At 40.7% G+C, this 23,568-nt stretch overlaps 3 protein-coding genes across 4 annotated transcripts in view; 1 reads left to right on the top strand and 2 right to left on the bottom strand.

Moving 5' to 3' along the window:
- Window positions 1–76: 76 nt before the first annotated feature.
- rnf115a (ring finger protein 115a) lies at window positions 77–6,476 on the bottom strand. Its single transcript, XM_085365607.1, has 9 exons — window positions 6,324–6,476; window positions 4,199–4,257; window positions 3,905–3,959; window positions 3,477–3,760; window positions 3,259–3,327; window positions 3,098–3,170; window positions 2,929–3,022; window positions 1,969–2,084; window positions 77–1,301 (listed from the first exon to the last, which is right to left on the bottom strand). Exons 1-9 carry the CDS (start codon window positions 6,474–6,476, stop codon window positions 1,182–1,184), a joined length of 1,023 nt encoding a protein of 340 aa, XP_085221733.1. The 3' UTR covers window positions 77–1,181.
- A 40-nt stretch (window positions 6,477–6,516) lies between these two features.
- On the top strand, window positions 6,517–15,545 carry polr3c (polymerase (RNA) III (DNA directed) polypeptide C). Its single transcript, XM_085365605.1, has 13 exons — window positions 6,517–6,628; window positions 10,624–10,770; window positions 11,558–11,822; window positions 12,165–12,469; window positions 12,609–12,713; window positions 13,254–13,427; window positions 13,537–13,588; window positions 13,699–13,759; window positions 13,855–14,005; window positions 14,722–14,823; window positions 14,945–14,994; window positions 15,110–15,259; window positions 15,355–15,545. Exons 2-13 carry the CDS (start codon window positions 10,624–10,626, stop codon window positions 15,434–15,436), a joined length of 1,644 nt encoding a protein of 547 aa, XP_085221731.1. The 5' UTR covers window positions 6,517–6,628; the 3' UTR covers window positions 15,437–15,545.
- Window positions 15,546–15,819: 274 nt separating this feature from the next.
- The window catches only part of itga10 (integrin, alpha 10), a 30,569-nt gene continuing 22,820 nt past the window's right edge, over window positions 15,820–23,568 (bottom strand). The window contains exons 9-30 of one of the 2 annotated variants that reach the window (XM_085365603.1): window positions 23,367–23,532; window positions 22,111–22,184; window positions 21,877–22,021; window positions 21,346–21,494; window positions 21,059–21,202; window positions 20,693–20,899; window positions 20,482–20,612; window positions 20,113–20,279; window positions 19,862–20,004; window positions 19,648–19,758; window positions 19,475–19,560; window positions 19,253–19,394; window positions 19,054–19,146; window positions 18,859–18,935; window positions 17,259–17,348; window positions 17,083–17,167; window positions 16,850–16,978; window positions 16,690–16,794; window positions 16,486–16,599; window positions 16,306–16,401; window positions 16,110–16,223; window positions 15,820–16,009 (exon numbers count right to left, since the gene is read on the bottom strand). In XM_085365603.1, coding sequence (XP_085221729.1) covers window positions 15,956–16,009; window positions 16,110–16,223; window positions 16,306–16,401; window positions 16,486–16,599; window positions 16,690–16,794; window positions 16,850–16,978; window positions 17,083–17,167; window positions 17,259–17,348; window positions 18,859–18,935; window positions 19,054–19,146; window positions 19,253–19,394; window positions 19,475–19,560; window positions 19,648–19,758; window positions 19,862–20,004; window positions 20,113–20,279; window positions 20,482–20,612; window positions 20,693–20,899; window positions 21,059–21,202; window positions 21,346–21,494; window positions 21,877–22,021; window positions 22,111–22,184; window positions 23,367–23,532 — 2,622 coding nt within the window. In that variant the 3' untranslated portion in view covers window positions 15,820–15,955. The remainder of the gene's footprint in view (window positions 16,010–16,109; window positions 16,224–16,305; window positions 16,402–16,485; window positions 16,600–16,689; window positions 16,795–16,849; window positions 16,979–17,082; window positions 17,168–17,258; window positions 17,349–18,858; window positions 18,936–19,053; window positions 19,147–19,252; window positions 19,395–19,474; window positions 19,561–19,647; window positions 19,759–19,861; window positions 20,005–20,112; window positions 20,280–20,481; window positions 20,613–20,692; window positions 20,900–21,058; window positions 21,203–21,345; window positions 21,495–21,876; window positions 22,022–22,110; window positions 22,185–23,366; window positions 23,533–23,568) is intronic. The other variant, XM_085365604.1, reaches the window with a different exon arrangement.

Genomic DNA, 23,568 nt, shown 5'->3' with positions numbered 1-23,568 from the left:
AGGAACAACTATTACATGGATTGTGAGCAATGAAAATGAAACAATGACTTTTTTTTTCAGTTTATTAATACATCATAGACAGTTTATCATAGACATTTTTTTCATATATATAATATACAGTTTCATTACCAAGTATTTCACATTTGGGCCTCCATTCTCATGTTTATTTCTTTGCAAATTTTAAGTTGTTGGACTAAAATTATTTACATCAAACAGTGATAAAATGTGAAACAAAAGACAGTCGTAAACAGGAATAAAATGACAGAGGGATGCCAGCTGTTTATACTATACACACCAGGAGGAGCATGTTGAAATATGAAGCATTGTATATGGGGCCAAGCTCTGAGGATTTATTTTTATTCCCTTGCTGGTACTATGGGTAATTGTTTTGTTTTCTTCTGATTTAGAAGAGTTCTGAAAGGTGTCTTGAATCCCTTACTTTCCTCTGTAGTTAGTCCGACCTGTTTGTGACCATTTTACAGCAGCAACTCCACATGATTCCTATACAAGACTGTCGTGCTCCTGAAACACTGCAGAGTGTGCACACAAAAACATAAACACCTTTACAGTCCAATCCAATTAAACACTAACATATCAACAGTCACTCGACATCTTCCTGACACAATCTCAACAAAGAACATTATACAGACCCTTCATAAACAGCATTTATTTCAGGGATAAAGGTGTTCATGCTGTTATGGGTTGCCTCTGTGCATGCGTAGAGTGAAAAAAAAATCACCTACAGTCTTTTCATATGCTTACAGGGCTCAGTTGCAGGATTTAGGTAATCTTAAGATGAATAAAGAGGGAAAAGCATGAAGAAGTCTGGTATTTCTCCACCATAGTCTATTGCAGCAGTATATTTAAAGAAAAGATTTGAAAGCAGTTTCCTGGGGGGTTCAAAGTACAGAGGATATGGGCTTGATAAACAATCTAGGCTGGTTTGTTATTAGGCAATAAAAAAAAAGATAAATCAGAACTTAACTGACTCTTAAGACGTCTGCATTGGTACACAGGTGAGGAGAAAGGCATTATAATAAAAAGTAAAAATACAAAAACTCAGACAGAGATGATTATGACTGCAACGGAGATGAACAGAGGGAAATGAGAAGCATTTTGTCTTCTCAGTGGGCTGCTTGATGTAGGCGAGGAGAACTAAAGGGATGCGACAGGTGGGTGTCTCAGAAGGACCATCTCTCCTGTGTGCGAGGGTCCGTGGAGAGCGAGGGGGACTCTGATGGGGGCTGGCTGCTGCTGTCTTCTCCGTTCAAACTCTTCCTACACACTGGACATGTGTCATGCTGCACGGCCACAGAACAAAATGCAGAAAACAGTTGCTAAGCACAGTTTTCTCACAAGTGTCTGAGAAGAGTTTTAATAAGTGGAACATTATTTCGGGCCTGTTTTAAATGACGTCAGTCTGCTCTTTGTCTTTGATTGTGACTCATTTTTAAAAATGTTTCAATCTGCTCAGCCAATTATGTGCTATCCACAGCTTCCCAACTGCTAATATCAAATAACTCGAAGATGAATGCAAACAAATTTTCAGATTTGTAATTTTTTTTTTTAACCTTTTGTCCCATGCAAATTCCAGGTAGATTTTCAAAATAACACATTCACAGAGGAGGATAACATACTAAAAGCACCATGCAATAATAAAAACACTGACTGTATCATTGCAATAAATAAACTATCGGGAAGCATTATTCAGCATACAGAAGTGGCATTAAAACAACACTTCATCAGTTCCACTCCATTATCATCAATTTAAGCTAAGTGTTACTCAGGTCCCACCTACATGGCATTTCCATCATGACTCAGATAATCAAATCACATATTTGAGGTTCCTGTAGATCTGAATGCTCTCAAATGCAAAGTGAATAAATAACACATAGAATCCTCAATGTCATGTATGGTCTCTGGTATGGTTATATTTAATAAAAATTCAACGTTTTTGATGTGACTCACCATTTCCAGCCACGGTACTATACAGTCTGAGTGAAAGAAGTGGTTACAGGGTAGCTGTCTGACGGGCTCTCCAACTCTAAAGTCCTCTTTGCATACAGGGCATTCCATACAGCAATCTATTGAAGAGGATATGTGTTTTTAAATCTTTTCCTGACATCAACACCCTTGTCATTTTTGATTGAGACAGCTTCACACATGTTTACAAAGTGGTACAGCTACGTTTCTTGAGGAGATATACATTACACTTCTCAACAGAGAATAACACAAAGTCCTGAGAATGCACCTGGACATTCATCTATGCCTTAAAGTCAGCTATCAACAGTCCTGCAGCAACTGGACAGCATAACTAGTCACACAGTTACAGCTGAGTGGGTAAAATAGGACAGCATACCAAGAAGAGGAAGTCAAGAAGAACAGAGCCAAAAGAGGAAAGAAAATTGGGGAGGTGAAAGACCAGGAAGCAAAAATATATATATTGTCATGGCTACTGGGCATTTCGTCCCTAACAGGCACAGTTTCAGAAGCTCCTTCTAACAGGCAGCAAGTGTATACAAGACATTTAAGTGCTGTGAAGATTTTGAAACAACTATGTATCAACAAAATGGACACTTTGTCCTTAGCTATTTTTTTTTCAAAGCTGAAAACAAGTAAAAATAAAACATTATATGGAAACATGTCAATGAGTGCACATATACAACTAAAGCAAAGTAATACTTGGTTTAACATTTTTCTGGAATGCATTACTGATTATTTTGTAAGCGGACAGCATACAACACACTGACTTCAAGAGGTATGAATAGTGCGACCACTATTTAAAACACAAACTTAGTTGTAGTAGTAATAAATAGGGGTTTGACCTGACAACTCGAGCAATGGCAAAACTGCAATTTGTATTTCAAGGACAGAATAAAGAAACATCAGGGGACAGTGAAGGAAAAAAGATAATCAGAGGTGACTGACCGGCTTGTTCCTGAGAAATATTGACAGTTGGGAGTGAAGAGATCTTCTCCTTTTCTGCTGGCGGAGGTCCTGTGTTCTCCAGCTGACCTAGTAACTACACAGACACGGGCACATATGTAAATACATGAGAAGAACACAAATTTTGTAGACTATTTTATAGTTTGTTTACCTGTGTTATCACAGCATCTAATCCTCCCTGCCCCCATGCATAATCCCCAGGGTTAGAGTGCAGCATCCCTGTCCTGAACGAAACACAAATAGACCTTTTTAATAATAATAATGTTATTTTAAATTGTAGTAACACCTTGTTGCTCTATAATGTCATATTACCATGACAGGGGAGGGGAGCCAGGGATTCCAGAGTTGGCAAAAAGACCAGCAAGAAATTGTTGTACAATCCTGACAAACAGAAAATGTACAGCAGTTAATGTCATTACCAAAAATAAGATCGGTTCGGGGGAAAGCATAAATAGCACTGTCATTATAAGTGGGAGTATTCAAGGCAGAGAATAGAGCCAGGAAAAATGATGAACTAGTGTGTTACTCACCCTTCCACAGCAGGCGAGCGGTCTGGCCTACTGCTGCCTCTAGACCGGTATCTCCTCTGGCTGCTCAGACGAGGGGGGCGTCCTGGTCCCCAGTGTTCCCCAGCTCCTAGTAGGCCCCCCATAGATCCTCCTAGGCCTGCTGGGACAGATCCCCCAATTGGTCCCCCTCCTAACCCTCCTAGGTCACCGAAACTCCCCAGGCGCCCACCAGGGAGCCTAGGTTCTGAGTCTGGGCTGTCAATGTCTCTTGTAAATGGCCGCTCGACTAACAAGAGGTGCCATAGCTTGATGAAATAATAATAAAGAAAAGAACAGTAACAGAAGAAAAGGAAAAGATTAAGTAAAGTAAAACATACAATCATGTTAATTAAACCTCTTTATCCCATATTCCTTCCTCAACTCCCCAAACCTTTCAGATCATGTCATACCTCTGCAAACTGTGTGGCTGTGTCATCTAGCCCATTGGCGCCGACCTCTAGGAGACTGAGGGAAACAGCGCACAAGGGGACAAAAGACTCATTATTAGCAACATGCACTGTTCAGCTGTAGCGTAAGCCTGGAACAAAACTGCAGAGTGAGCCTACAAGTTACAACAGTGCAACATCAGCGTTCTTCAGTACATGTCCATGCTCTTGTTCCAGCTAAAGCCTGTGTGTGTGTAGACATCATATGCTGTCTAGAGAAGTGAAATGGATAGTGACGATAATACAAAAACCTCTTACCTGGAGTCTTCTGTTACTTCCTCAATGAAACCCGAGTCACATCTCGGACAGATGTACTCCTAGAAATAGATTGAGCCATGTAAGAGTCAAATAGAAGAGGAAAAATTCATTTTATTTATTTATTTATTTTTTTAATTTCCTAGACCCTACTATTCAAACTATTCATACTACATAAACTATCCAGTAATTTAAATATTCTATTCTCAATTATATCAATTCTCACAGAAAAATAAAATAAAATCAGGAATCAATAAATACCTGGAATTTTTTACATTAAAATTCAATTACACTATCAACTGAAAGTATTTGTTTGTGTTGGTTAACTATACACCACTTTGCATGTGTGAAAATGAGATGTGACAAAAGGTAATATTCCATCACTGTCAAATCAGCATCCATTCCACAAAATAATTACAGCACGTAAAGACATTTTGCGGCCTAATATGGCACACAAAGAAGTACAGCCAGATAATATCAGTAAGAAGTGTGACGGCCTGTATTTTGTGAATGCAACCAAGTAGGTAGAGCTGGTCTGCCAACCACACCTAAAGAGAGGCGTTATAGAAAACCTGTGTAACAGAATGAGGAAAACACTGCTACCAGTTTATTTGTGCAGCTGGTGCAGTTGTACACTAAAAGCACAGACTTATAAACCATGAAAACAGGATAGAAGCGGGGTCATTTAATATACAGATAGGGTTATGAGAGATTAAAGCGATACCCTTGTTGAACAGCATATGTGTATTAAAAGTAGGTCACAAAAATACCAGCCTTTTGTATTATGCTTATACCATGCTTAAGTTCACATGACAATTTTAAAACTCATATTCGCACAGCATAGAGAAATTTGGGGATCTAAAATGAATTTTGTGGTTAAAACGTGTTAAGAAACTTTGCCGTAAGCAAAACAGTTTGTATCAGTTGAGTGTCAAATTGGACAACCTCACAGATTATACAGTTTGTTGAATAAAACGGACAGATGACTGAGGACTGGTGCCTGGGCTGTACTGTAGTAGCACAGGTCGACAATCTTAGGTGTTGGAGTCACTTAGCTCAGTGAAGACATGCCATAGGACTGACTGTGCCTGGGACACTTTAGAGTCAGTGACAAGGAGGACTGGAATTACCCTCAGCTGGATCATAAAAATAAAAGATTAATGTGTCTCTAGTGGTGATATAAAACCAGTCAACAGTTCATTGTGAATATTGTAATTTTTTTTTTTTTAAACAGGGCAGAGTTTGTCCACAGTATAAGATTATTTTTGTTCAAACAAAAAATACTTTCTTAAAGGACTATGACAACCAGCAATTTTTTAAAATTATTTTTTATTGGGGGGGGGGATCTGAGATTTCACCTACAAAACACAAAACACCACAGTAGTAAACAGTGCCACTGAGAACTGTGAGAAAGCTACAGCTGACCCTAACCTTGTATTGGAGTAGGTTAATTTTAGGTTGTTGTATTTAATATACTTGTAACACACTGAATACAAACACACGCCATACTATTTAAGACGTGGATGACATGTTTCAAACACGTTAAAGTTGCTAAGTATGTCACGGTTTAGGTCAGCATTGAGTCCAGAGTTTAGCTTCTACTTTTAACTTCAAAACTGAAACTGAATACGACATGTTTAACTATGTTTCCAAAAATCCCCCAACTCGTCCTGTCAACACTGCGTTTTTATCAGAAATTAAAAACTAACCAGCTGTCAGGCAACTAAAGTTAAGTGTGAAGCACTAAACAAAGGCAGCAGTAACGCAAATGTTTTCGACAAGTCCTTGTTGTTTTGAGGAAAAACACAACATCCCCCGAACTGTCACAGCAGAGCTTCGAGTACACTGCTTTGACAGAAACGTCTAGGAAAGTCTAACAAAACCTGTCGATATTTGCTTTTAATGTCAGTTTTTTCCCCCCACCCCTTTCCTTTGACGGAGCTCGTAGCTGGAGTTTATTTTAGTGAGTTAACAACAGCAGACGTCGCTAACTGCTAACAGGCTAGCTGGGGTTTAGCTGTAGCGAGAAAGCAAGCGGAACAAATGGCCGTTAGCGGTGAGGCAGAGCTGTCAGCCGGACGTATTCTAAAAGAGTCTGACAGATAAACAAGAAAAGCCTCTTGCTTACCGGTAGTTTGGGGTTTACTTCACCTTTACAACAGTGACAGAAAAACCGATGCGGGGGAACAGCCGCAGCCTCCGCCATCTTCCCCAGAGCAGCACAAACACTGACGTCGGTCCTCCACAAACCGAAGGCAGCCGTCCACCTCCAGCCCAGCATGCACCGCGGCGCCGCTGGCTGGAGTCCCAGCTCACCGAGGAGCGGAAGGAAAAGTGTTCGTGTGTTGACGTCAAGAAGCCGCACGTGAAGTGTTCGGTGCGGGTGACGGAGAATAAAAGCAGCATATGTTCAGAAACTTCTCAGCTTAAAAGGTTTGTTTAAAGTGTTAAAGAACGGCTGAAATGGTCAGCTGTAAATGTTAGCTTTTCAGTTAGCTTAGCATGCACTGCTCACAGGGTTAACTTGGGGTTAGACAAAACTATTTTCTGTACTCGACAAAGATGCTTCTGCACAATGTGTCATTTACACATGTACTTAGAAATTCATCAACAGTGGTTTAAATATAACTGAGGTCTGCAGTCGCTTAAATCTAAGTGGAAACTTGTTGTTTCTGTTCAGTAATGTGCAGTACAACTTTTAGCCTAGATAAGACCAGGGGCCTGTTCTTCGTACCGCGCTAAGTGAGTTAGCTGGATGAGATTGTTGACGATTTCGCGTGATCCTGGATCGTTCGGTTCCCCGAAGCCCATCCGGGACTTGCTGTCATAGCAAGGGGGGAGCAGGTTTACTTTATGTAAACAGGATTAGATCGCGGCCACGCAGGTATGTCCGCGTCATTCATACGAAAGCAACAGCGATATTCCACCACTGTTTCACCATAAATAAATAACATCAATGTAACTAAAGATAATGCAGCACTTGATCCTTTTATTGATTTCACACAGATACATACAGGTCATTCCCTAAAAAAGGGAAATGTACTATTAACATTCTATTACATGTATGTGATTATTACAGATGTAATTCATATTTCAGAGTAGTAATTGTAAATTACTTCGTGTAATCAAGATGAGAGACCACGGCTATAAAAGCTAAGGTGGATTTGGGAAGTCTGTCGCAGTCATATCCTGTCCGTTTACGCGAGCAACCCATTGCGGAAGGTGCAAGATTGATAAGGAGAGTCCTCAGAATTCAGCGTATATTGCGGGACAGACAGGATCCTTTAGCTCAGCGCGACAGTGTGCTCATAGAGAGATATCGATTTTCCCGTGAGGGTATTATTCACTTAACCAACTTGTTGACGAGGGGGTGCAGGACCACCACCTGTCTTTTTTTTTGCTCTGCCCTTTTCTTGGTTGCTGTTATGAACAAACAAACAGAGTATTCCAGGGTCTCTTTCCAAGAGACGACAAGCAATATAAGTGATAAATATTACCATTCTGTAGAATATTCTTATATTTCACTTTTACTTGTTCCCATGTTCTAGTGGGTCCTGTTGTGGCTCTAATGTGAAAGGGGATATAATATAACATATTATAATATAATATAATGTAATATAATATTGGATAATATGGTGTGATATGATAAATCTACCCTACCGCCTACTGGTGTTGGCCAGAGGGGCCGATGGCGCAATATGGCAGCCTGGCTTCTGTCAGTCTGCCCCAGGGCAGCTGTGGCTACAACCGTAGCTGCCTCCACCAGTGTGTGAATGTGAGAGTGAATGAATAGTGGCATTGTAAAGCGCTTTGGGTGCCTTGAAAAGCGCTATATAAATCCACTCCATTATTATTGTTATTATTGAATTACTTACGAGTTTGATTTGTCAGCAACTTTCTGCCAGCCCTCTCTCCTTGCTTTTGCAGCCTTTGCAGTGTTCCCTTGCGTTTTAATTAAACTCTGAAACTCCTGAAATCCCTCACTCAAGAGTTCTTGCTCTGCTGCCGAAAAATACCGAGCGCGCTCCTTCGACATTTTCGCCGACCAATCAAAGGGTTGCCGATCAATGTTTCTACTATCGATGCGTAGCCCCTGTTGGGCCACCCAGTGATCTCACATTACTTCATCCAGCTATACTAATCGTCAACAACAGGTGTGTTCGGGGAACCGGAATAGCGAGCTCAGAGTTAGCGCGATGATTTGGTCTTGGATGTTTCATTTGATCTTGGATGTAGTAAGCGACGTACGAAGCACAGGGCCCAGTTCTGTTGTCAGATTGTAACTACCAAAAATAATGTGGTTGCTATCGAAATATATCGACATAATCTGAAAAATAAAACAGTAATTTTTTTGCGTTCATTTTGTGTCACATTTTCTTTTTGTGACAAATCAGTTACACTTGGAAACACGAGTGTAGGGAGGTGTGGAGAGACAGTCGGTAATAATAACAGTAATACGTGATATTAGGCGCCTTTCAAAACAACCAAGGTTACTTTACGCTGAAGAATTGAAAAACAATATAAAAATAAGAAAAGATCGATCAAGTCAATAAAACAATATATAAAATCAGTAAGAGCAGAGGTTTAATATGATAGGTGGAAGACAGTCAGAGTGCATATGCCAGTTTTGAGACGAGATTTAAAAATGAAGAGAGTCAGTGTTGTGGATTTCTGGTCGGATGCAAGTCCAGAGGCGAGGAACAGAGCAAATGAAGCCTCTAGACCTCATGGTAGTCAAACAGGAAAAGGGCGATGAGATCGAGAGAAGAAGAAAATCTGGGATTGTGGATGAGTGTGTTGATGTGCAGAATTTCAGAGGGATGTTGCAGAGTGATGTTCTGTAATCAATAGGATATTTAACTGTGAGCCAGTGAAACTCCTGAAGTACAGGCATGTTGTAAGAAAGTGAATTTCTGGATGGACTTGAGAAGGGAGTTAAAGATGTCGATGGATGACGTAACCAGGATGGTGGTACTATTGAGTGTGAGAGATATACAGAGGTAACTAATGTTATAAAGACTGAGTGAGATTACTGCTGTGAGTTTGGAAAGAAAGTATTGCATGTCAAGCAAGATATGTGGACTTCAGCCAGAGGGGAGGGAGAAACTGTGGAGTTGTCATTGTTAATTTAGCTACAACTGTACAAAAAGTCAAGCATTTTATTATCAATATTACATGCCAGTGCTGTAAGTATTGTTTGGTCTGTTCATGCTGTTGGCAAACTAATTTAGGTAATATATTTTAAATCAGTTTTACAATGTGAACAAAATTTTTGGACTGTGAGAGCAAGCTGGAGTACCCAGAGCGAACCCACAGTGTTTCAAGTCCCCAGCTGTTTCAAATCCCAAGCTGGCTAGTAGATTCAATCCCAGGACCTGCTTGATGTGAGGTGATGGTGCTAACATTGGCCTAAAATGATTTATTATTAACTATAAATCAGATGTTGTAGTTTTTATGCTGTACTTGCTGCCCATGTTGGTCTTAATGCTGCTGATGAATTTCATACAATTACCAGGAAATGGACCAATTTGTTGATAGGGCTTCAGGCCTTATCATGAGTATTTTTAGGTCATACGGTTCCCATTATTAATAACATTATCATTATTAATGAGTAAGATGTTATTGTTTGTTTGAAGTTAGCTGCTTCAGGATTTTGCCTACTGATCTGTACTAGGGATGAGTATGATAAGATTTTGCTGATGGCAGTGACACAGATTTTGCTTATAGATCCAAGTCTTTGTTGATTCCTAATCATTTTTTGTTGTTGTTTGTTGTTTTTGTTGTTAAAAAAGGGTTTTCAGTTTCTGTTGTGCTTCAGAGTCTCTGAGTCTGAAGTTGGTATAGAACAAGTTTAAAAAAAAGTGATGCATGTGATTCAAGCGTGTGAGAAGTCCACTGTTAGAGACACATCCTACATTGCTTATTTTAGCATTCCTTTTTTAATTCTCCCCTTTTGAATTATATTTTTTTGTGTTCTTGTAGATAGAAACCATATATTGTTTGCACCTTCTAGTAAGGGGACACAAATTATTATGGGGTTTTATGTACATCTTAATATATGAACACATAGCAACCAGTGATTTGCACATAGCAACAGCAGTCCACCTCCGTCATAATAAAAATATATTTCACACACTCCATAAAAAGCATTTACTTCTCTGTAGAAATGTGTTAGTCTTTACAGAGATAAGAGTTTGGTTTTTGCAGGGGGCGACTTATTTAACCTTAAATTACAGATCTCTTGTATCCTGATATGATTCTAATTTCAGGTTTATTACATCCAGGTGTTAAGAAAAATGACACTATATTAAAGGAATATAGAGGAATACTGGAATGCTGTTTTTGTACTGATATAAGTAGTTACTTACAGCTATACTAGATTTTAGACCTTTCATCACCTGTGTGTTCCTGTTCTTTTGTTTGTGCAGATGACAGCCCAAGAAGTGCGCCTGTGTGGTCTTTTGCTGCGGGAGCACTTTGGAGAGGTGGTTGAGAAAGTGGGAACACACCTGCTCAAATGTGGAGCACAAAATTTAAGAACCATCATTCATGAAACTGGCCTCTCAGTGGACTTGGTAAGGAGTACTACACCAACTCTGCCTCGGCTTGTTAAGCTTGCTGAGTTTATATTTATTGTATTTATTTATATAACACTGTGTTCCAACAGCTATGGCTTTATGGCCATTTATCTGAAAATTCTGTCGTCTTACATTTTTATTTGTTAGAATTATTATTTTATAAAAAGCTAATTAGATATGATAGATGGCTCCATAGTGTAGGGGTTACACAGTTGTCTAACAAGTGTAGAACAGTACAAAGTAGCATTTAAGGGCATATGGTAATTAAGTTGAATGGAGCTTTGCATAACGAACAGAAGCAAAGATGTAGTTTTCTGAGCATAATACACTGGAAAAAAGGCAAAAAAGCGCACATAATTTGGAGTTACCTCATTAAATCCTACTTTTACCTTATTAATTAGAATAGATTTTTTAAAAAATGGTTAAGCTGCAGTTCTTCTGCAGAGACCTTCATGCTTTGTGGTGCATAGTCTAACTCACTGGATGTGGATTATAGGTATTAGCCTGCCATTGGTCACATATTTTACACTCTTATTAATCTCCAGTCAAGTTTTGTCAATTTTACCTTTCTCAAAAGAAATGTGGATCTAGAAACAACAACATCTAAGCTAGGAAACCAGACAATGAAAATAAGGAAAATGTCTTTTTTTGTTGTTGTTCTCTGCATTAGTGAAACTTGAATCGCATTGAATTCTGTCTTTACCTGACCGTTGTCAGTTATATTAAATATCAGAGGAAGCGATAAACTTTTTCCCTTCTTTCATTTGTTTATTTCCAAATCCAGGTGAAGAAGTCTCTGTGTGTCCTCGTGCAACACGGTGCCTCTACATTCAGTTCAGGCCGCAAAGGACCCGGGAGCCCCACAGAGTATCACGCCAGCTGTGACCGAATCCTTAGGATTCTTCGCTACCCACGATACATCTACACTGCAAAAACCCTGTATGGTGACACAGGAGAGCTGATCATAGAGGAGTTACTACAGAGAGGCCACACGACGATGAGCAGCACCGTTAAGATGGTGGCAGACCGCCTCACGCAGAACATGGCAGGTCAGTGTTGGCATCAAGCAAAGAACACATACTTCTATCAGTGGATGTTTTGACAGCTGGATTTTGGTCTAGTAGATGGACATGCCATTTGCTACAACCAGTGTTTAAATGTTTATGTGGAAAAAAAATGTCAGGATTAGCAATTAAGGTTTCAAATGAATATCTCCCAAAAAACTTGGAGGCCTGTGAGTGAACCAGAAGTCCTAATATCTCTTTTGACTTTATCAATGTTGGACTTTTGTTAGAGACTCTAGTACTTGCACTGTCTTTGTAATTTAGCTGTGTGAAAAGGGAATTAAATATGACTTGGGTAACACCACTTTTTCTCTGTTGTTGCTGCAGAGGGCCTCACCATGGATTACAGTGAAGTGTCCTCGACTTTTTCCAAACTGGTGGAGACCCATTTTCTTCAGCGCTGCCCTCCATTGCCAAGAGTGGGAAATAAAGACAGTTCTGCTCCAAGTGAGACTCCTGCCACTCCTGGTACTCCGGCTGCTCCCGTTAACACTGCCCCACCCACACCAGAGAGCTTCCCAGAATGCTATAAGGTACCTAGTGTGACACTCATAGGGCGGGGCAAACGCCAGCTCGCCAGTGAGGATGGAGAGGAGCAAAGAAGCGCAAAAAGGGCCAAAATGGATCCACAGGTTAGTTTTTTTAACCTTTTTGGTTACTTTAACAAATTTGCAATGTCCTCCGTCCATTATATCTACCTTCCCGCTTATCATTCATGTGACCTTTTATTTCTCTGTTTGCCTCTCATATGCTCTGCTTCATTCGGCTCAGACACATGGTGACGAGGGGATTTACTGGCAGGTGAATTTTGAACGGTTCCATCTCCACTTTAGAGATCAGACCATCATCAGTGCTGTTGCAAACAAGCTGGACCAGGTGATGGGAAAAAGTATTATAATTTTTAATTTAAGGACACTCATTTACTTTCTTGCGTTATGAAGATTATTTTGTTGATTATTATTGTTCATTTATGTACACAACACCTTTTAAAAATGTGGTTTACAAAGGAAAAACAAAATATGCTACAACATTAGAAATATAACAAATGTCCACAAAAAACACAGTAGAGAGAAATAGTTTATTAATAAAAGGTACATTTTGATCATACATTTAAAGCTGCTGCTGGTTATGCAGGCATTAGTAGTTCAGGCAGGGAGCTCCAGACCTGAGAGTCCTTAGTGCGAAGCTTAGTCATTCATAAGAAAATATGGATGCCACTGTTATGTCATTAATTCAATTAATGAAGAAGTCATTATGAGTAGCGATGATATGAGCCTGCTCTTATTGTGAAAGAGCATGTTATAGTCACTATAAATGCATATATAGTATAGTATATGTGCGTATACTAGAATGATTTATTATTGTGATTGATTAAGAATTTAATGACTAATTATCTTCTTAATCCTCAATATGCAGACTAGCAGTGAAATAGTGAGGACCATGCTGAGGATGAGTGAGGTTACAACCTCGCCCATGGCCACCTGCACAAAGCCCCTCTCAGCCAATGAGATCTTCAGGTCCCTCCCACCCAGCTACAACATCCTCAGACCCATCTTAGACCAGTACCTCACTCTGCTGGTGGATGACCCGGTATGATCTGCAAACACCATATTATGTTTTCTGATCTTTTTTGTTTGTTTGTTTTTTAAATAAACAAAAAACACAATGTCTATATCTTCTTTTCCTCCTCTTTTTTAAGATGGAGTTTGTGGGGAAGGCTGGTGAAAGCGGAGGAGGGATGTTTGTTGTCAGTATCCTTTTTCAGATTTAAAAGGTCCTGAGCATTTTCCTATGAAGCAGCACACTGGTTGATATGATTTAATTCAGGAATCACGGTTGCTTTTCTAAGCTCCTCTCTCAGATCTGCACAGAGCACTGGCCAATCTGGCACGGGCCACACTCGAGTCTGTAGTACAGGAGAGGTAAGCCGGTGTGTATGTTAAATAATATATATAGCTGTGAGTGTCCTATTATCACCAGCTTCGTGTTACTGAAGTCACTCTTAATCTGACATCAGGTTTGGCTCCCGGTCGGCTCGCATCTTTCGTCTGTTGCTAAGAAAACGTCACCTGGAGCAGAAGCAGGTGGAGGACTTTGCTATGATTCCAGCCAAAGAGGCTAAAGACATGCTGTACACACTGCTGTCACAGAACCTGGTCCAGCTACAGGTATGCGGATGATGGACTGTTAGTTGTTTCGGTGTACTCAGAGAGAACCCACACATGCAAACTCCACATAACTGGTTGTGCCACTGTTGGCAGCAAGAACTGCAATCAGCCATTTGCAATAATTTGCCAATGAGTCTTTCAACATTGGGCCTCCTCACTGTGGAGGCCCAATGTTCTTTACAGAAATATTTTAATTCATTCAAATTTGAGGTTTTTCCAGTACGAACAGCCAGTTTAAGGTCATGAAAAAGCATCTCAGTTGGATTTAAGTCTGGACTTTGACTAAACCTTTGCACAAGCTACTGCATAAACTGAGTGAGTCTTGGATAATCAAGATGTTTTCTTGGCAAATGTTAGTCAAGGTTTGTGCTCTTTTTGGTCAGCAGGTGTTTTGTTCTTGGATCTCTCTCAATGGCGCTCACTGTGATTCGCTGGAGTCCCACAGCCTTAGAAGTGTCTTGTAACCTTTTCCATGATTGAAGTCAATGACTTTGTTTCTCAGCTGTTTCTTTAGATCGTGATGCTTTGCTTTTTGACAACTTTCAGCCTATTTCACTTTGTGAGACAGCTTCTGTTCAAGTGATATGTAATATATAGGTGCTTCTTTAGAACTGCATTTTGTATTTACTCAGCTTATCTCTGTCTAATATTATTTGATGATCTGAAACATGTAAGTGCGACAGGCATGCAACCCCCCCCCCCCCCTTGTTTTTCAGGAAATCCCAAAGACTCCTGACTACGCTCCCTCTCGCACCTTCTATCTTTACACTGTTAATCAACTCCCGACTGCAAGAATGCTGCTCCAGAGCTGCTACAAGGTAAAACAGTAAACTCATTACATGTAGCCTTTAGAGTTCTGAACAGAAGAAGACAGCTAATTGTCTTTCATTCTGGTATTTGCCTCCGGTAACATTATCTCTAAATATTTTCCTTCTGCAGACCGTAGCCAACCTCGTAGAGCGACGCCTCTTTGAGACCAAAGAGAGCAAGTGAGTCTTTTCATTAGTGATATATTTTGATGCATCTCACTGCAAGGCAGATAAAATCTTTTGTCTGGCACGCACGTTGCCACAAAGAAATGGGTTGACGGTTTTTGGTTTACAGGCGCTTGCTGGAGAAATCTCAGCGAATCGAAGCCATCTTGGCATCTCTGCAGGTCAGCGGGGCCGAGCCCGAGCAGCTAACTGAAGTCGAGGAGATGATCACTGCTCCTGAAAAGCAACAGCTGGATACCTTAAGGCTTCACATCAATAAGTAGGAAGGCAAAACAGAAATTCTCTTTTCTAAAGGCGACAAGGCTCTTCGGTGGTTTAATCAAGTCCTTTTTTCACTGTCTTTTTCTCCTTTAGGTTAGATTCTGCAGAAAACCAAGTAGATGAAACCATCTTTCTTCTAGAGTCCTACATCAACTCAACCAATGCATCTTCATGACTTATACTTTGGAGTTTTATATTTCATCCATGCAGTTAATTTTTGTGTATGATTTCTGCATGCGTGTCAAGTATGACTGTTTTATAGTTTATAGCTCGGATGTTTCTGTTTGGACTGAAATAAAATCAGATTTTTTTGCTTTACCTTTTTGTTATTACATTTACATCAGCAGTGAATAAATAAAGAACAAGAATTTGTCTTTAACTGTTTTAATTAAAGAACAAACAAAAACTGAAGAATCAAGTGACTGAAATATAAAACCATAAAAATGTCTGCAAGTTAAATAGAAGGACTGTGGTTTAATACACTTTGCATTACTTTAAAATTAGAAAAAGATTATTTACATAAGTGCCCCTGACCCTTGAAACAGTGGGTAGCGCATTACTGTTGAACCCCCTCCCCGATACTCTTTGGTCCTGAAGGCCCATCTCGGGACTATCTTTGTGTCTGCCAGGAGGGCTCTACTCATCTGACAGTCTTCATTGCAGATGAGTGTGTTCTTGGCAGCAGAAGTTTTGCTCAGTCCTCATGGTTTTCATCCTCTTCTCTCTGTTTGCGTGTGAAGAATCCAAGCTGATAAAAAAAACAAACAGAAAACAAGAAATTGAGACAGATTTACTACTTTCTGATATTTTCTTGAAGGAATCTGATGTGAAATTTCAGCTCCAAATACCTTCCACAGTATGAAAATAATGAGGGCCAGCAGCAGCAAACCCCCTATGATGCTACCAATCAGAATCCAGAGCGAGATGGGAATAGCTCGGCCTTTCAGCACTTCCAGCACAGTCTAAGGAAAAGAGATGAAGGGAGAGATTAGAGGAAATTAATTTTATGCATATTGTGCTGCTCAGGATTCTCTTGGGTCTTACCTCCCTCCAGACTGTTCCTGCGCTCAAAGTAATGAGGTTAGTCTCCTGAGCTGTGAGTCGATATACGCCTATTATCTTCACTGACTTATATTTGGCCTAGAGGAAGAGGCACACAGATTATGACCAATGTTTGTGCCACAGGAGCACAATTTAAAAATCTGCGTATGTTTTGTTACTCACATTTCTGAAAAAATCATCATGAACTCTGCGGCTGACCCGAATGATGGCATCCTTTCCTCTCGGAAGCTGCTTGACTTGGCACACGACCTCTGTGCACCATGACCTGCTGCAGTTCTACACACGAAAACATGTAAACATGAGCCATATTAACATCTTTGCTTTTGCAGTGTTCACCAGCAGCTCTGTGGCAATTTAGGCCCTTACCAACATGTCATCCTGCATCATGTCTTCAGGATGAAGGGGGCGCACATCTCCCTGTCTGGCCTTCAGCTGTGCTGCATCACTGAGCACGCTGCAGTTCACCGTGACCTACGGGGTAATTTACATATGTCAGGTACGATTTTAAAGCATGATAAGAATACACAGAAGCAGTACTCACGTTTATTGAGAAGACATCGGTGACAGTCATGAAGACACTGTCACCTGCAGCCACAGAGGGCAGATGCAGACGCAGCTCCAGATTACTCACAGAGTAACAGCCGAGATTCTGCAGCTATAAACACAAACAAAGCTAAAAAGTTTGCCTTGTCTTATTTGTCTTACTGTGATTATAATTATATGTTTTTATTGGGACCTATATAGAGGATATACATTTACCCTGAGATGTGTGTAGAATTCTGGTCCAATTGCTTCCGACATTGTCCGAGTAGGATGGACCTCATAGCGGTTCAAATTAGATTCACTGCAAAAACAGGGAAAAGATCAGCACATAAATGCAGAGATAAACCAGTTCATGAGTTGAGCTTAACTAGATCGATGCTGTACAAACACACCTGCTAACAAAAAGGTCTGGTTCATACTGAACAAAAGTCTGGAGCTGAACACTGTTGTCCCCCAAAGTGTCTTGTCTCTCCACACTGTCACTGTAAGACAAAAGAAGGGTTACGAAAGCGTCTCAGTTTAAATGTCTCCTAAATACTCCAGCATCTCAAAACGTGGATGCAAACAGATGAAGACAGAATTATTAGCCCCCCTATTAAATTTTCTTTTTTTAAGTGTTTCCCAAGTGCTGTTAAACAGAGTAAGGATTTTTTTTTTTTTTACACGGTTTTTCCAAACATCTTACTTTTATTTTGAATGCTTACAATATTTTACTTTGCACACATAGATAAAATTATTTCACAAAAACCAAAAAATACCAGTTTTTTTGCTGTAAAACAAGCTGGAGTCAGTCTCGCATGCATCTCCTGAACAATCCCAGCACATTCTTCTTTGCCCAATCTCTCAACATTTGATGTCCTCTGGCATGGACCTTGGTCTTTAGTTCACCCCACAGATTTACAGTGGGATCCAAGCAATAGCTTTAAGCAGCCCAGTCAGTAAAGTTCACGTTGGTCTTCTGGAGCCAGTGATTCACCAGCAGCGTATGTTTTGGGTCGCTGTAGTGTTGGAAGACCAAGTGACAGCCCAAACCCAGTTTAGCTGCTGACTGCGTGAAGCTTGTTTAAAAACTTCACATATCCTTCTTTCTTCATAATGCTTTCCACTTTGATGAGGTTCTCAGTTTCAGGCACACTGAAGCATCCCAACAGCATAATACACCCACCACCTGTTTCACTGTGGGGACGATGTTTGTTGGGTTGTACGCTTCGTCCTTCTTTCTCCAAACACAAGCAGCATCTCTGTGGCCAAAGAACTCTAGTTTTCGTCTTAACTGACCACAGGACGTACTTCCAGTACACATAAAATTCCAGCTTATTCCAGTTTATTCTATATTACTCCAGTTTATCCCAGTATGAAATATTTCTGCAGGTTGTTCTTAGCATACTTTAGTCTGGTTTGAAGATGTCTCTTATGTAGAAGTGGCGTTTTTTGTGCTTTCTTGCAGTCCATTCCTGCCCAGGGTGGCGTTGACTATCTTCTTTGAGATTACATATCTTGACTTGGCTAAGTCATTCAATAGTCTCTTGGCAGTTGTTCTGGGGTTTTTTTTTTTGACACATCTCTCACTAGTTTTCTTTCCAGAATATTTGAAATCTTCCACTTCCTACCTCTGCCAGTCTTTTCTGTTCTGTACTGTTTGGCTCTATTTGAATTTTGTGATGATACTTCTTACTTGTGAGCAGCAATAATTCTTTTTCTCAAGTCTAAACTGAGGTATTTTGTTTGTTGCATGCTGTTTTCTCAAGTGACAGCTCAAACCTTTGCTGTAGGTTTTATATTGTGTGCAAATTGAAAGATAACCTTTAATTTTACAAGTTTTGACCATTACAAAGTTAAAGCACATCACTGAACAGCACTGATTGGTGCTATGGCTCAATTAAAAAAAAAAAACAGTCAGTTTTTCTAATATTTTTTTCAAATATTGTCCTCATCTGTAAATACTCCAGCATCTCAACACGTGTGCATGCATGCTACTTTGCAGACAGCTACCTGGATGCATGGAGCTTCATTTTCACTTGATTGTGCAAAGATGTACAGCTGAATTCAAACTCCAACAGGAAGTTAACCTGCAAACAAAAAAGAGAGCAGCAACTTGCTGAAGTGCCACATCTAACCTGGAGGAAGAGAAGTATGTGTGGGCTGAGTTGAGTGATTGATGGAGCTATTTCCTCAGCACGAACGTACCTTTGACTGGGAGCGAAATACTGGATAACTGACATTGCATGAGTGGCTGTTGGCGCTAAGAGCTGTGCACTCGATCTTGAAGTGGGCAACCTCCTACGATGAAAGAAAAGACACGAAGAAAGAGAGGATCTGTGCATGTAGATAGATGTTTATGGTTACATGGTCCCTCATGTAATAGCAGTACATGTGCTGTATTTACCCTGATGCTAAGGCTGGAGAAGTGGAGGTTGCGTGAGTAGTGCAGCGTCAGGCTGGTGTTGTAGGCGTTTTCCAGTCTGTTCTGAAGCTGCACCTCCACTGCCAGACGCCTACGAGGGCTGCGAATCACATAAGGCTTTTGTCTGTGGAGGAAACACAATGAAAACTCACTGAGACCAAAAAAAGGGAAGAGAGGGAACACCAGAATATCTCAGTTCTGTACCTTGTCCCAGAGATGTCCATGTGTGCCTGTAGCACCAGGTCAGTTGTACACACATCATCCTCACCACAGTCTTTAAAAAATGGGATCTGGACAGGTATGGGAGGCAGGAGCAGCATGTTGAACGAATGTGGACAACAACAAGGATATATAGCGCTAATTTTTGTGCCACTCACAGATTTGTTGATAGTAGTCGGCCACCCTTCATCCAGCACGGGACCACTTTCTGTGTTGTTGATCTTAAACCACAGTGAGAAGCTGATAGGACGAATGTAATCTGCTGTGTCCTACATTGAAGACAGAAAAAATGTAAAAAAAAAAACAAAGAAATGTGACTTTCCCATCCTGCTGTGTATGAATGAAAGATGGAAGGTGTGTACCGACACTCACATAGACATGGAAGGGAAGTCTGTAGCACAGAGTTTTCCCTGTCTGGGCTCGTACAGCCAGCTGGGTCTGTCGGTGGGAGCTGTCATCAAACAGCGCCCGTGCTGACAACTTCCTGTCATCCAACATGGCCCGCACCCACAGATCTGAAGAGAAATCATGCAACTGAGGCAAAAACTCCATCGATAGGCTACTTAATGTAGGGTTTATAAAATATATACATATATGTATAAAATATATATAAATGTGTCAACCAAAACTGTTGCTGCGTGGTCTTGGGGAGCGGGACACGGCTGTAAAGCAGGCGGTGGCATTGAGACAGGCGGATTCTCTGCCTCCTCTCTGGCAGGTCTTCTGAATGACATTAATGGAGTGCGGCTGGAAGGACAGACTCACATTGATCTGGACGATGCTGCGAGAGCTAGAGACAGAAGGGACAGTCTCAAAAAGCAGTATTTATCCATTTATGTGCACAGTTATAATAGCCAGTAGAAATTTTTGTTATGATTCTAAATGTGGGAACTTGTTGTTTATAGATGATACACAAGTTATGTTTTATATGGCTCCATTATCTAACACTGCTTGCACTGCTTTCTGCCTGTTACACTTTCCATCCTACCCACCTGAGCAGTACAGCACTTCCCTGCGCTCCCACTGCCAAGTCTATTAGGTCATCTCCATCCAAATCCAATTGAGCATTCAAACTTCGGCCAAAATACTGCAGGGAGGGGGAAACTGATGATGCAGCTATCCGCTGTGATAAGGAGAGAGACAGGAATTAGTCTAAGTTCTGAGATGCACCAGTAAAACTTGCAGTTGTAAAAAGGGGGATACCTGTTTATAGTTGTGGATGACATAAATACCGTCTCCGTGATAAACATAGATGGCCCCCCGGTGTTCATCCTCCAGTGGGGCTCCCACCAGCAGATCCGTGAAGCCATCATGGTTCAGATCTGGAGTGGGTGCCAGTGCATAACCAAACCTGGCATCCTGGGACTTATTGTTTGACTTCAGCGTTCCATTGGATACAAAAATGTCCTCCTGTGAGACACGAAGAGGAGGAAACAAAGAAAGATGAGTGGATGGTAACAGGAGACCCTGTAGGAGAAAAACAGGGATATCATTCATTGTTGTATATGACAGGAATGTTTTCATAATAACTGATATGAAGGTGATCGATCCATGCTGCTGCTGTCTTACTCCATTGAGAGTGTAGATGTAGACTCGTCCAGCCTCCTTGTTTCCTGACCCAAGGTACATTGGAGCAGCAACCAGAAGGACATCAGTGATGCCATCCTGGTCGATGTCTAGCCCACACACTTCACTGCCGAAATACGAGCCAATCTAAACACAGATACATGTTATTTCATCTTACCGCCAGCAGGGGGAGCGCTTGCTTTAACCCAGAGAAATCAGACTCCTACTGTTTGCTGCTGAAATATTAAAAGCAAAAACAAACTGAAGGGAGACTCAAACAAGGGCTTTACCTGCTCTCCATTAAGCGCCTGCACAATGTTGACATCGCCTTCATCGCTGAGTTCAAACAGAATGACTTTGCCTTTGTGTTTGAATCGAGGAGCTCCAGCTACATACACCCTCTTCCAGTCACCAATTATCACAGAGGTCACCGTGTAACCTGGAAACGCGTATGAACACACCTCATTCAGCACTGAAAACCTAATCTAAGGCTCTTTAAGAGTTACATTAATGCTGTATCTTATATTAAACGGAAAGACCAGGAATGTTTACTTTGTTTGAAAAAAGTTGTTATTTGATATTTTATAAACCAATATTTGCCATTCTTTTTAGGAGAGTGGGGACGACTCACACTCTCCAGTATGGTTTAATATGGTCATCTGCGTTTGTAATACCAGGGTAAGTGTGAGCCATTACATGATTGTTTCATCAATGAAGATAGTTTTTTTTTAATTTTTTCTATTTTTTATTCAATACCACACACAGTAAGTGCAAAAACCAAAGCATTCAGTGTCATGTTTGGTGGTATGATGTGTGGTTACCTAAATAAGCAGCATGATTTTTGAGCTCCAGAGGAAACTCGCTTTCAAAGGCCTCTCTGGATGGCACGATTCGCCCATTGGTCCCTTCTTTCAACACACCCCCATCCCAGTCATAGGCCCCCACCATGCCAAACAAAATGCCATCCTGAAGAATGGAGCAGGGAATGAATGATGTGCAGAGATAAAACTCAACTAATTGCTGGCTCACAAAGAATTAAATAAAGTTGGACTTACATCTAGAGTGTGCGTGGAGAAGCCGATCTGAGACATCTCCATGTGGAACGAGCTCTCGTTGTAACCCAGCGTACCTAAAGGAGGAAAACAAGTCATTCCGTGCTCCTTTGCCCATCTCCTCCCTTCCCTTTCCTCTCTCTTTCTGATTGTTGGCATCCTCACTCACACTGAAGACAGACACTGGAGGTGGCAGACATTTCCTTTTTTCCTGTCTCTTCCTCTCAGATTTCCCTGAACATTGAAGGGTGGCATCGCTTTTCATCGTCCTTCCTATCATCTTCCCACAAATACTATGACAGCTGAACATGCCCTTTTTCAGTTTTCACTGCTTTGTTCATCCATGTACATCCTCCCCACACATTTCTTTCCTTATGTAATTTTCTTTGCCAATTAGACAGATAGAAAGCTATCATTTCTTTAATTTCACCACATTTATTCTTCAACACAGTCTGAACTCTCATAGGCAAGTTTTCTGTAAGCAGTCTTCGGGAATAGTTCTCCAGGCTTCTTGAAGGACATTTGGAGCTCTTCTTTGGATGTTTCTGCCTTTTGTTCTGTTCTCTGGCACATTGATCCCACAGTGCTTCACTAATGTTGGAGTTCAGGGCCTCCATTGTATTTTATAGAGGGTCATTGTCACCTGGTCTGCTTTGTACACATAGATGACAATTTGGATGAAAAACTTTCTGATTTCCAACGAGGCTTCAGTGGATCAGGTGGATCTCTCCTGTCCTGTGTCTGGACTTTCAGAAACTGTTCCCTTGCACTGCTTCTTTTGCTCTACACATGTCCAGTTTCCTAAAAACTTTTAAGAACACACTGCACATTATGCTAAGTTTTTTTCTGTATATTCAAAGAAACGGGGAAACATTTTTATGTATTTGTCTGTTGTGTGTAGACACAACACTGGTTCATCCATTCAGTCAGGTACCCTTTTTATGCTTCAGTGTTAACTGGCTTCACAAACAAAACAACTTTCCTCAGGTGCATGGGCAGAACTGAAAATTAGTAAAAAGAGCAGCCAATGTCCAAACAAAAACTTTGAGAGACCTTTGAAAACCCTGAAGAACTATTGCTCAAGACCACTTTAAAAATGTACAAGAAAATGTAAAAGAAAGTCTGAGTGGCCACTCAAGACTTTTTCACAGCACTGTGCAACCATTCAGTCTTTCTTGCTTGTGAGCAACAGCTAGCACATTTTATGCAGCACAACACAGCAGGTAAACTGCTGAAAAACCATGTGGATTGAAAGTCACCTTCAAGAGTGAAGATGCGATCTCCCAGTGCATCAACAATGTCGTTGAGCGCAGCTTCGTCCGTAACATTGAAAAAATATTTGTCATCAGGGTCGCTGGCGATGAACTTGATCTCCTTAATGAAAGTTTCAGGGTCTTGCTGTCTCCGGATGTAATGACCCAGGACCTGAAGAAAGTCAGAAAGGTAAAAGATCACATGGGA

This window comes from Diplotaxodon limnothrissa, linkage group LG11, assembly GCF_057381915.1.
Source record: "Diplotaxodon limnothrissa isolate DT_005_m linkage group LG11, D_limnothrissa_male_GT1.1, whole genome shotgun sequence".
Lineage (NCBI taxonomy): Eukaryota > Metazoa > Chordata > Actinopteri > Cichliformes > Cichlidae > Diplotaxodon > Diplotaxodon limnothrissa.
Note: the sequence above shows the minus strand (reverse complement) of the source record. Positions and strands in the feature narration are given on the sequence as shown.